Source organism: Lagenorhynchus albirostris, chromosome 16 (assembly GCF_949774975.1).
Source record: "Lagenorhynchus albirostris chromosome 16, mLagAlb1.1, whole genome shotgun sequence".
Lineage (NCBI taxonomy): Eukaryota > Metazoa > Chordata > Mammalia > Artiodactyla > Delphinidae > Lagenorhynchus > Lagenorhynchus albirostris.
In genome coordinates, this window is record NC_083110.1 from 20,356,732 (window position 1) to 20,370,029 (window position 13,298).

At 37.4% G+C, this 13,298-nt stretch overlaps 1 protein-coding gene across 1 annotated transcript in view; it reads right to left on the reverse strand.

Moving 5' to 3' along the window:
- CTNNA3 (catenin alpha 3) overlaps window positions 1–13,298 on the reverse strand; it is a 1,656,790-nt gene that overhangs the window by 1,480,787 nt on the left and 162,705 nt on the right. Inside the window, exon 4 of the mRNA XM_060125436.1 lies at window positions 5,198–5,364. Within this exon, the coding sequence (XP_059981419.1) occupies window positions 5,198–5,364 (167 nt within the window). The remainder of the gene's footprint in view (window positions 1–5,197; window positions 5,365–13,298) is intronic.

The window sequence follows — 13,298 nt, forward strand, 5'->3', positions numbered from 1 at the left end:
GAGAGAGAGAGAGAGAGAGAGAGAGAGAGAGGGAGTTGACTACAGAGTTCTTAGGAAAGGAACAGTTTATATTGAGGAAAATACCTTCAGATGTAATTTAAGAGACATAGTGATATCTGAGGACACAAATGAGCAGAGGCCAAGTCAACGGTGGCTTGGCAGAATATTTTACTCCTTAGGGGTGTGAGGGAAAACAAAGGAGAGTAGGTAGGGAGAAAGGAGGTAGAAGGACAATGAGATGAAGTTGCTTCAAAGGATTTTGAAGATTTCTAATAAACAAACTGAAACCACTTAGAATATATTGTTACACTACAGAACCCCCTCCCTTCCACCTTCCAAGTTTCTAATAGATTTGCCATATACATGAACATGCCTTGTGCGGGAGTATTTGTATGTATATGTGTATGTTAAAGGGGAAAAGGGTCATCTTCCAAGTATGAATTAACATACTATAGAATAGCAGTAGAAAGACCATCCATAACCTAAAGTAATTCTGTGGAAGCAAGAGCTTGGAGCCAGAGATGACCCTGAGAATATGAGCCTAAGAAAATTTGCAGAAATCTTGGGAGAACACTGTACATTACAGGACGTGGAATGAGGGTTCAAACCAATTATATCTAGATCTTAAGGGCAAGGAGATGCTAGCAGATGAGTGGTTTATAACCATAAGTAAGTAGGATGTGAGTAATTGAAAAATGAAGGTCAAAAAAAAAATAGAAAAGGAATAAAACCAAGCAAGCAATGGTCACTTAGAGCTCTTATGGGGTTATTAAAAGTAAGTCATGCCAAACTAACGTCATTTCCCTTAAAATTGGGACTACGAGACTGGTAAATCTGTGATGCCACAGATATAATACATCTTGATTTCAGAAAGGCCTTTGAGAAAGTACTAGAGAATAAAATAAAGAAACATGGTTTATTCATTCAAATGAAGTGAGTTTGAAGCTCATTTCAACGACTTTATTCAAAACATGTTAATATTTGATTGATGCTATCTAAAAGAAAGCTATAGCATTAAACAATTTTTAATGAATAAATTGTTAAAGAAATCTGAAAATGACACCAATTTGGGAGGGGAAAACAAATCAAACGTCAAAAAGATCTGGATGGGGCTTCCCTGGTGGAGCAGGGGTTGAGAGTCCGCCTGCCGATGTAGGGGACACGGGTTCGTGCCCCGGTCCGGGAAGATCCCACATGCCACGGAGCGGCTGGGCCCGTGAGCCATGGCCGCTGAGCCTGTGCGTCCGGAGCCTGTGCTCCACAGTGGGAGAGGCCACAACAGTGAGAGGCCCGCGTACAGCAAAAAAAAAAAAAAAAAGATCTGGATGGATATAACAAAAAGACAACTAAGAAGATAAAATGCATTGAATATAAATATAACATCAACCTTTACATATAAAAAGATAAAACTAGTATCACAGGAGGAAGATCTAGATTAAAAGTAGTCCGAGTTCAGAGACTTGGAGGTTTTAATTGCTCACAAAATCAGTAAGAACCAACAGCATGACAAGGCTATCATAATAGGTAAGATAATACTGGACATTAAATCAGGGAGGTAACTATCCAAGTATAATATGGAATGTTCACATGAAAGCATTTGTTTTTATTTCAAGATGTTTTGATTTCAACATTTTATGGCAGTTATCTATCTAGAATATGCATAGGAAAGGATTTACAGAGATGATTTGGGGGATTTTTGTTTCTTATATTATCAAATTAGTAAGTCACGATTCAACCCTCTGCTGAAGAAAACTAACAAAATTTGATAAAATATAAAATACTTCATGTTAAAAACATCAAAAAGCTAACAAAACAGTGCGGAATTTCCTGATATAAGTTCCAGAAGAGGTAACATTTAGTATACAAAGATAGCCATTCACATGAGAAGACAAGACACCATGAGCATAATAAAATGACAGCAGCACAAGCAGACACCCAGGGAGTCCAGACACTGAAATTTTCAAACTTTAACCATAAAACAAATCTGCTTACAGTGTTAAAGTACATCAAAAAACGTAAACGCTTTTGCACAGCAAAGGAAAATATAAACAAGATGAAAAGACAACCCTCAGAATGGGAGAAAATATTTGCAAATGAAGCAACTGACATAGGATTAATCTCCAAAATTTACAAGCAGCTCATGCAGCTCAATAACAAAAAAAACAAACAACCCAATCCAAAAATGGGCAGAATACCTAAATAGACATTTCTCCAAAGAAGATATACAGATTGCCAACAAACACAAGAAAGGATGCTCAACATCACTAATCATTAGAGAAATGCAAATCAAAACTACAATGAGATATCATCTCACACCAGTCAGAATGGCCATCATCAAAAAATCTAGAAACAATAAATGCTGGAAGGCGTGTGGAGAAAAGGGAACATTCTTGCACTGTTGGTGGGAATGTAAATTGATACAGCCACTATGGAGAACAGTGTGGAGGTTCCTTAAAAAACTAAAAATAGAACTGCCATACAACCCAGCATTCCCACTACTGGGCATATACCCTGAGAAAACCATAATTCAAAAAGAGTCATGTACCACAATGTTCATTGCAGCTCTCTTTACAACAGCCAGGACATGGAAGCAACCTAAGTGTCCATCGACAGATGAATGGATAAAGAAGATGTGGCACACATATACAATGGAATATTACTCAGCCATAAAAAGAAACGAAATTGAGTTATTTGTAGTGAGGTGGATGGACCTAGAGACTGTCATACAGAGTGAAGTAAGTCAGAAAGAGAAAAACAAATACCATATGCTAACATATATACATGGAATCTAAAAAAAAAAGAAAAATCGTTCTGAAGAACCTAGGGACAGGACAGGAATAAAGATGCAGACGTAGAGAATGGACTTGAGGACACGGGGAGGGGGAAGGGTAAGCTGGGACAAAGTGCGAGAGTGGCATGGACATATATACACTACCAAATGTAAAACAGATAGCTAGTGGGAAGCAGCCGCATAGCACAGGGAGATCAGCTCGGTGCTTTGTGACCACCTAGAGAGATGGGATAGGGAGGATGGGAGGGAGACGCAAGAGGGAAGAGATATGGGAACATATGTATATGTATAGCTGATTCACTTCATTATAAAGCAGAAACTAACACACCATTGTAAAGCAATTATATTCCAATAAAGATGTTAAAAAAAAAAAGACTGAAACAAGATCATACAAGACGTGGAAATTCTAGAGTATCCAGAGTAGTCTGAAACTGTCATATAAGGAACGTTCAAAGGTCAAGAAATTTTTAGCTTAAATAAGATAAGACATATGTAAGTCCTAAGAGTAACCATCAGTTACTTGAAAACTGTATTTTCCTATTGCCTTGATTCTGTGTTTCTCCAGAAAGTAAACTAGAAGCAGTGAATGGAAATAGCAGGGATGCAGCTTTAAGCTCAGTTTGAGAAAAATGTCTTCAGCAATTAGAATTATCCAATATCTGCTTCACTGTCTCACAGAATTGAGATTGCTATCACAGTAAGTGATCACATATATCGTTAGACAGTTGTGTGTATCACATATTGTAGGACACTCTATCTACTTCAGTAAGATACTAGAGTAGAAGGGCACTGAAGTTTATCCACTATGATTTTTTCATTCTAAGTAGAAATTTAATAGAACCATAAACATTAAAAATATTCTAAGTCACTATATTCCAGTGTATGGTCTGAGAATGTTCCAGGACTAATATATTATAGAAGAGTTCTGGGGTCAAGAAATTTGGGAAACTCTGGGTTAAGCAAAGTTAAACAAGTTTCTTTGCTTCAATATTTCTTACCAACTTTAATGCTAATGTGCATCAAAAACATTCAAAGGGAATTTCAGTGTGCAGCATTGACCATAATAAAAACTTTTTTTCATGTTGCATATTTATAAGACAGGTTCTGCAGAATACTTTTAGGGGAATATTGGGCTAAATAATTCTAATCTTAATCTCCAAAAATATTTTTCAATTTGCCTTCATTCTATGTGAAACCTTGAAAGAATTGAGTTGAATAATACAATTCAAATATAAATTTTTATAAGGATGAAACAATAAAAAACTATCACAATTTACCACCTCCTAATTGATTATAAAGGCAGTAATTTTCACCTTACCAAAGCCTTTCATTCTGCCTATCCCAACAAATCTAGAGTTAAAACAGGAACTACTGGGTCATTGGAACTAGGAATTACCTGGCATTTAATCTTTCATGCTCACTTCTGGTTATAGCATTTATTAGTGTCTATATTCACATATAAAAAAATGAAGCTCAGAAATTTTCAGGGATTTGTTTAAGGTATCCAACAAAACAGTAGCCTAGTAACAAAAAACATTGTTCAAATATCTCACATACAAATCTATTGGTAGATAGTTGCTAGTGATGAAAACTAATCCCTTTCCTGAAAAGCTACTTAAACAACAGCTACAACAAAAAGGTGCCAAATTGCCTTTTTGCAGTAATAAAACTATCAAAAGAAAAGGAATCTGAAAGTATAAAGGAAAGGTCACTTTACTTTAGGGTTAAAACAAATATTAGTAAGTAAGAGAAAGATTAAAAAAAAAAAAAGGTTTAGCTTAGCAATTAGAGAAAATGATTTTGACAAGAAGGTCAATCAGACAAGGCCATCATTTGCCTAATAACGTAGTGATACTACAGTCACCAAGCGCCTTTATGAAAATGCAGATGTATTAATGAACAGAAGAGCAAGGGTCCTATTTAAAGTAGGAGAAACAGCAGCGACTCCAAAGGGTTCTTTGCAACCTTTTCACCTAGACACTATTAATGACTTGGTCAAACTAAATAAATTAAGAAAGTAAAAAAGGCTGAAATAAAATTCTCCTTCTACTAAGCTTATTTATATTTACATATTTGGTTTCTATATTATCTATATAATTGTTACTATATATATATTTATATAGGGCATAATCATTTAAATGGTCAAAAGCCTAGAACTTTCTCCTAGCCATTTCCTTATCAGTAAGTCATCTTCTGTTTTTCAATCTCCCACTGGCTTTAAGACTAACTTCTGGCTTAATTCTTGTCAAGTATGCATTAGTTTCACAACCCAATCCAGTCATCTTCTGATGGGTGACATTAAGAAACGTGAGTGAGGCCGGGATGCGCTCGGATTGATGCCAGGTTCAGAAAATGGAATTATAAGTGAGAACAATGCCAAGGTAAACTAAGCCATCTTTTACTTACAGCTGACACATGCTGCAAGAGACACATGACATCAATCATATCTGCGAGGATAAGGAGTCTGGTAACTGCAGCCAACAAGGCACGGGCAGCTTGAACCACAGCCTCCCTTTTTGGGAGATAACAGGGATCATCTGCAAATCTCTCAGCTGATACTTTCAGAGCTTCACCTGAAACACATAATCCCAAATAAGTTATACTTTAATTTCACTTATGCCTGTTGCAGCATTTATCATCCAACCTAATTCCAAGTACATTCCATAACTAAGGATAATATTAAAATACTGTCACGACACTAGGACATCGTCTCTCAATAAACAATGCAGTTTCAAACTGACATTTGTTTTTGATAAATGCTCTGGAGTTTAAGAAGCGGGATACCATTTTCATGCAAGAAAATTGTGCTCAATTGACTAGCAGCATCTAATAAAATTGCTGTCAACTTCTGCATTTACTGAATCTCATTTGCTGTGAAAGGTTTCATTATTAAGACTTCAATCGGAAACAATCTTGTTTATAAAAATAAGGTAAATCTTCACTGAGTTACTTTTGAATTCAATGGATGCTAGAAAAGAGCTAGCCTTTAAGACAGTAAGACAGCAGATCTCTGGTAAAAGTTTAACATAGGCAGATTTATTCTAAACTGTCAATATAATGAACAAACTATACCCTAAACTTAGTCACAGAAATAATATTTCATAGTACTTGTTACAGAAATATGGTACTTGTTATATAATAGTACTTGTTACAGAAATATGTTACAGAAATATGTTTCATTTTTTTAAATGAAAAAGTAAGGGTTTTTTCATTTAAAATGTTTTATTATAAAAGTAACAGGTACTCATTTATTTTCCAAAGTTCACAGTTCAGAAAGGCATAAAATGACAAGAAAACGTCCCTCTTTACCCCACTCCAGTAACATAATTGTTAAAGATTTACCACATCCACTATTTTTTAAATTTTTCAATTTAAACTTACTTTTATTATGAAAGCAATATGTGACTCATTACTTTTAAATAATTCACCAAACTAAAGAGTATAGAGTGCAATTTTTTTGACTCCATACTAATCCCAAAAACATCCATTAAGTTCTTGTATATCTACCCAGAAATTTTTTTATGAATGTATGCATTATGTGGGGGCATATGTATACATGTACACTTATAAATTCATATTATGTTTTATTAGTATATTCACATATATTCATATATTTTAAAGATTTTATGTCAAGAGAAAACATTAAATAGGTATTATATGTTATAAAAGGAACATATAGAAGATACAGATTCTTTTCACAAACAGTATTATACTAAAAACTTTCAACAATCTGTTCTTTTCACTTATCAACTTATTTTCTTTTCACATTGGGATACAGATGACCACAAAGCAATAGAGCAAAGAACTTAGTGTGGGCAGAAGCCACTTAGCCTCTTTATGTTTCATTTTTCTCCACTGTAAATGAAGCTAATAATAATACCTACAATTTTTATGAAGATTAAATGAGAGCAGTAGTTGGAACTTAAAGACTTAATTAGCTGTTATTGTCATTCTTTTTAATGCTTTAATAAAGTTATTTTTTATTGATATATTACAACTTATTTTACCAGGCCCCCCCTTTTTTTAGTAAGTTCTTTTTCCAACTTTATTGAGAAATAATTGGCATATATCACTGTATAAGTTTAAGGCATACAGCATGATGGTCTGATTTATACATACTGTGAAGTAATTATCACAGTAGATTCAGCTAACATTCATCATCTCATACAGATACAATAAAAAGAAAAGAGAAGATTTGAGAAGATGGCGGCAGAGTGAAACGCGGAGATCACCTTCCTCCCCACAGATACATCAGAAATACATCTACACGTGGAACAACTCCTACAGAACACCCACTGAACGCTGGCAGAAGACCTCAGACCTCCCAAAAAGCAAGAAACTCCCCACGTACCTGGGTAGGGCAAAAGAAAAAAGAATAAACAGAGACAAAAGAATAGGGACGGGACCTGCACCAGCGGGAGGGAGCTGTGAAGGAGGAAACGTTTCCATACACTAAGAAGCCCCTTCGCAGGCGGAGACTGCGGGTGGCGGAGGGGGGGAAGCTTCGGAGCCACGGAGGAGAGCACAGCAACAGGGGTGCGGAGGGCAAAGCGGAAAGATTCCCGCACAGAGGATCTGGGCCTACCGGCACTCAGCAGCCCGAGAGGCTTGTCTGCTCATCCACCAGGGCGGGCGGGGCTGGGAGCTGAGGCTCGGGCTTCGGTCGGAGCGCAGGCAGAGGACGGGGGTTGGCAGTGTGAACACAGCCTGAAGGGGGCTAGTGCGTCACCTCTGGCCAGGAAGGAGTCCGGGAAAAAATCTCAAACCGCCGAAGAGGCAAGAGACTTTTTCTTCCCTCTTTATTTCCTGGTGCGCCAGGAGAGGGGATTAACAGCGCCGCTTAAAGGAGATCCAGAGACAGGCACAAGCCGCGGCTATCAGCGCGGACCCAGAGACGGGCATGAGACACTAAGGCTGCCACTGCAGCCACCAAACAATGATGTGTACAAGCACAGGTCACTCTCCACACCTCCCCTCCCAGGAGCCTGTGCAGTCCTCCACAGCCAGGGTCCCGTGATCCAGGGACAACTTCCCGGGGAGAACGCACAGCACGCATCACGCTGGCGCAACGTCACACCTGCGTCTGCCGCACCAGGCTCGCCCCGCACTCCATACCCCTCCCTCCCCCCCGGCCTGAATGAGCCAGAGCCCGTGAATCAGCTGATCCTTTAACCCCGTCCTGTCTGAGCAACGAACGGACGCCCTCAGGCGACCTACACGCAGAGGCGGGACCAAATCCAAAGCTGAACCCCAGGAGCTGTGCTAACAAAGAAGAGAAAGGAAAATTTCTCCCAAAAGCCTCAGAAGCAGCAGATTAAAGCTCCACAAAACACTTGATGTACCCTGCATCTGTAGAATACCTGAATAGACAACGAATCATCCCAAATTGAGGAGGTGGACTTTGGGAGCAAGATATATTATTTTTTCCCCTTTTCCTCTTTTTGTGAGTGTGTATGTGTACACTTCTGTGTGAGATTTTGTCTGTATAGCTTTGCTTTCACCATTTGTCCTAGAGTTCTGTCCGTCCGGTTTTTTTTTCCTTTAAAAAATTTTTTTTCATAATTATTTTTTACTTTGATAACTTTATTTTATCTTACTTTATTTTATTTTATCCTCTTTCTTTCTAGTTTTTCTGCCTTTTATTCCGAGCCGTGTGGATAAAAGGCTCTTGGTGCTCCAGCCAGGAGTCTGTGCTGTGTCTCTAAGGTGGGAGTGCCAAGTTCAGGACACTGACCACAAGAGACCTCCCAGCTCCACGTAATATCAAATGGCAAAAATCTCCCAGAGATCTCCATCTCAACACCAAGACCCAGCTTCACTCAACGACCAGCAAGCTACAGTGCTGGACACTCTATGCCAAACAACTATCAATACAGAAACACAGCCCCATCCATTAGCAGAGAGGTGCCTAAAATCATAATAAGGCCACAGACACCCCAAAACACACCATCAGACGTAGACCTGCCCACCAGAAAGACAAGATCCAGCCTCATCCACCAGAACACAGGCACTAGTCCCCTCCACTGGAAGCCTACAAAACCCACTGAACCAACCTTAGCCACTGGGGACAGACACCAAAAACAATGAGAACTATGAACCTGCAGATTGCAAAAAGGAGACCCCAAATACAGTAAGATAAGCAAAATGAGAAGACAGAAAAACACACAGCACATGAAGGAGCAAGGTAAACACGAATGAGACCTAACACATGAAGAGGAAATAGGCAGTCTAACTGAAAAAGAATTCAGAATAGTAATAGTAAAGATGATCCAAAATCTTGGAAATAGAATAAATACAAGAAACATTTAAAAAGAACCTAGAAGAACTAAAGAGGAAACAAGCAATGATGAACAACACAATAAATGAAATTAAAAATACTCTAGAAGAGCTCAATAGCAGAATAACTGAGGCAGAAGAACGGATAGGTAACCTGGAAGATAAAATAGTGGAAATAACTACTGCAGACCAGAATAAAGAAAAAAGAATGAAAAGTACTGAGGACAGTCTCAGAGACCTCTGGGACAACATTAAACGCACCAACATTCAAATTATAGGGTTCCCAGAAGAGGAAGAGAAACAGAAAGGGGCTGAGAATATATTTGAAGAGATTATAGTTGAAAACTTGCCTAATATGGGAAAGGAAATAGTTAATCAAGTCCAGGAAGCACAGAGAGTCCCATACAGGATAAATCCAAAGAGAAACATGCCAAGACACATATTAATCAAACTATCAAAAATTAAATACAAATAACACATTAAAAGCAGCAAGGGGAAAACAACAAAATACACACAAGGGAATCTCCGTAAGGTTAACAGCTGATCTTTCAGCAGAAACTCTGCAAGCCAGAAGGGAGTGGCAGGACATATTTAAAGTGATGAAGGAGAAAAACCTACAACCAAGATAACTCTACCCAGCAAGGATCTCATTCAGATTTTATGGAGCAATTAAAACCTTTACACACAAGCAAAAGCTGAGAGACTTCAGCACCACCAAACCAGCTTTACAACAAATGCTAAAGGAACTTCTCTAGGCAAGAAACACAAGAGAAGGAAAAGACCTACAATAACAATCCCAAAACAATTAAGAAAATGATAATAGGAACATACATATCGATAATTACCTTAAATGTAAATGGATTAAATGCTCCCACCAAAAGACATAGACTGGCTGAATGGATACAAAAACATGACCCGTATATATGCTGTCTACAAGAGACACACTTCAGACCTAGGGACACATACAGACTGAAAGTGAGGGGATGGAAAAAGATATTCCATGCAAATGGAAATCAAAAGAAAGCTGGAGTAGCAATTCTCATATCAGAAAAAATAGACTTTAAAATAAAGACTATTACAAGAGACAAAGAAGGACACTACATAATGATCAAGGGATCAATCCAGGAAGAAGATATAACAATTGTAAATATTTATGCACCCAACATAGGAGCACCTCAATACGTAAGGCAAATACTAACAGCCATAAAAGGGGAAATCGACAGTAACACAATCATAGTAGGGGACTTTAACACCCCACTTTCACCAATGGACAGATCATCCAAAATGAAAGTAAATAAGGAAACACAACCTTTAAATGATACATTAAACAAGATGGACTTAATTGATATTTATAGGACATTCCATCCAAAAACAACAAAATACACATTTTTCTCAAGTGCTTAAGGAATATTCCGCAGGATAGATTATATCTTGGGTCACAAATCAAGCCTTGGTAAATTTAAGAAAATTGAAATTATATCAAGTATCTTTTCTGACCACAATGCTATGAGACTAGATATCAATTACAGGAAAAGATCTGTAAAAAATACAAACACATGGAGGCTAAACAATACACTAGTTAATAACCAAGTGACCACTGAAGAAATCAAAGAGGAAATCAAAAAATACCTAGAAACAAATGACAATGGAGACACGACGACCCAAAACCTATGGGGTGCAGCAAAAGCAGTTCTAAGTGGGAAGTTTATACCAATACAATCCTACCTTAAGAAACAGGAAACAACTCAAATAAACCACCTAACCTTGCACCTAAAGCAACTGGAGAAAGAAGAACAAAAAAACCCCAAAGTTAGCAGAAGGAAAGAAATCATAAAGATCAGATCAGAAATAAATGAAAAAGAAATGAAGGAAACGATAGCAAAGATCAATAACACTAAAAGCTGGTTCTTTGAGAAGATAAACAAACTTGATAAACCATTATCCAGACTCATCAAGCAAAAAACGGAGAAGACTCAAATTAATAAAATTAGAAATGAAAAAGGAGAAGTAACAACTGACACTGCAGAAATACAAAGGATCATGAGAGATTACTACAAGTAATTCTATGCCAATAAGATGGACAACCTGGAAGAAATGGACAAATTCTTAGAAATGCACAACCTGCCGTGGCTGAACCAGGACGAAATAGAAAATATGAACAGACCAATCAAAAGCACTGATATTGAAACTGTGATTAAAAATCTTCCAACAAACAAAAGCCCAGGACCAGAAAGCTTTACAGGCAAATTCGATCAAACATTTAGAGAAGAGTTAACACCTTTCCTTCTCAAACTCTTCCAAAACAGAGCAGAGGGAGGAACACTCTCAAACTCATTCTACGAGGCCACCATCACCCTGATACCAAAACTGGACAAAGATGTCACAAAGAAAGAAAATTACAGGCCAATATCACTGATGAACATAGATGCAAATATTCTCAACAAAATACTAGCAGACAGAAATCAACAGCACATTAAAAGGATCATACACATGATCAAGTGGGGTTTATTCCAGGAATGCAAGGATTCTTCAATATATGCAAATCAATCACCGTTATACACCATATTAACAAACTGAAGGAGAAAAACCATATGATCATCTTAATAGATTCAGAGAAAGCTTTTGACAAAATTCAACACCCATTTATGATAAAAACCCTACAGAAAGTAGGCATAGAAGGAACTTTCTTCAACATAATAAAGGCCATATATGACAAACGCACAGCCAACATTGTCCTCAATGGTGAAAAACTGAAAGCATTTCCACTAAGATCAGGAACAACACAAAGTTGCCCACTCTCACCACTCTTCTTCAACATAGTTTTGGAAGTTTTAGTCACCACAATCAGAGAAGAAAAGGAAATAAAAGGAATCCAAATCAGAAAAGAAGAAGTAAAGCTGTCACTGTTTGCAGATGACATGATACTATACATAGAGAATCCTAAAGATGCTACCAGAAAACTACTAGAGCTAATCGATGAATTTGGTAAAGTAGCAGGATGCAAAATTAATGCACATAAATCTCTGGCACTCCTATACACTAATGATGAAAAATCTGAAAGTGAAATCAAGAAAACACTCCCATTTACCATTGCAACCAAAAGAATAAAATATCTAGGAATAAACCTACCTAAGGAGACAGAAGACCTGTATGCAGAAAGTTATAAGACACTGATGAAAGAAATTAAAGATGATACAAACAGATGGAGAGATATACCATGTTCTTGTATTGGAAGAATCCACATTGTGAAAATGACTATACTACCCAAAGCAATCTACAGATTCGATGCAACCCCTATCAAACCACCAAGGACATTTTTCACAGAGGTAGAACAAAAATTTTCACAATTTGTATGGAAACACAAAAGACCCCGAATAGCCAAAGCAATCTTGAGAACGAAAAATGGAGCTGCAGGAATCAGGCTCCCTGACTTCAAACTATACTACAAAACTACAGTAATCAAGACAGTATGGTACTGGCATAAAACCAGAAATATAGATCAATGGAACAGGATAGAAAGCCCAGAGATAAACCCATGCACATATGGACACCTTATCTTTGATAAAGGAGGCAAGAATATACAGTGGAGAAAAGAGAGCCTCTTCAATAAGTGGTGCTGGGAAAACTGGACAGCTACATGTAAAAGTATGAAATTAGAACACTCCCTAACACCATACACAAAAATAAACTCAAAATGGATTAAAGACCTAAATTTAAGGCCAGAAACTATCAAACTGTTAGAGGAAAACCTAGGCAGAACACTCTATGACATAAATCACAGCAAGATCCTTTTGACCCACCTCCTAGAGAAATGGAAATAAAAACAAAAATAAACAAATGGGACCCAATGAAACTTAAAAGCTTTTGCGCAGCAAAGGAAACCATAAACAAGACCAAAAGACAACCCTCAGAATGGGAGAAAATATTTGCAAATGAAGCAACTGACATAGGATTAATCTCCAAAATTTACAAGTAGCTCATGCAGCTCAATAACAAAAAAACAAACAATCCAATCCAAAAATGAGCAGAAGACATAAATAGACATTTCTCCAAAGAAGATATACAGATTGCCAACAAACACGTGAAAGAATGCTCAACATCATTAATCAGTAGAGAAATGCAAATCAAAACTACAATGAGGTATCACCTCACACCAGTCAGAATGGCCATCATTAAAAAACCTAGAAACAGTAAATGCTGGAGAGGGTGTGGAGAAAAGGGAACCCTCTTG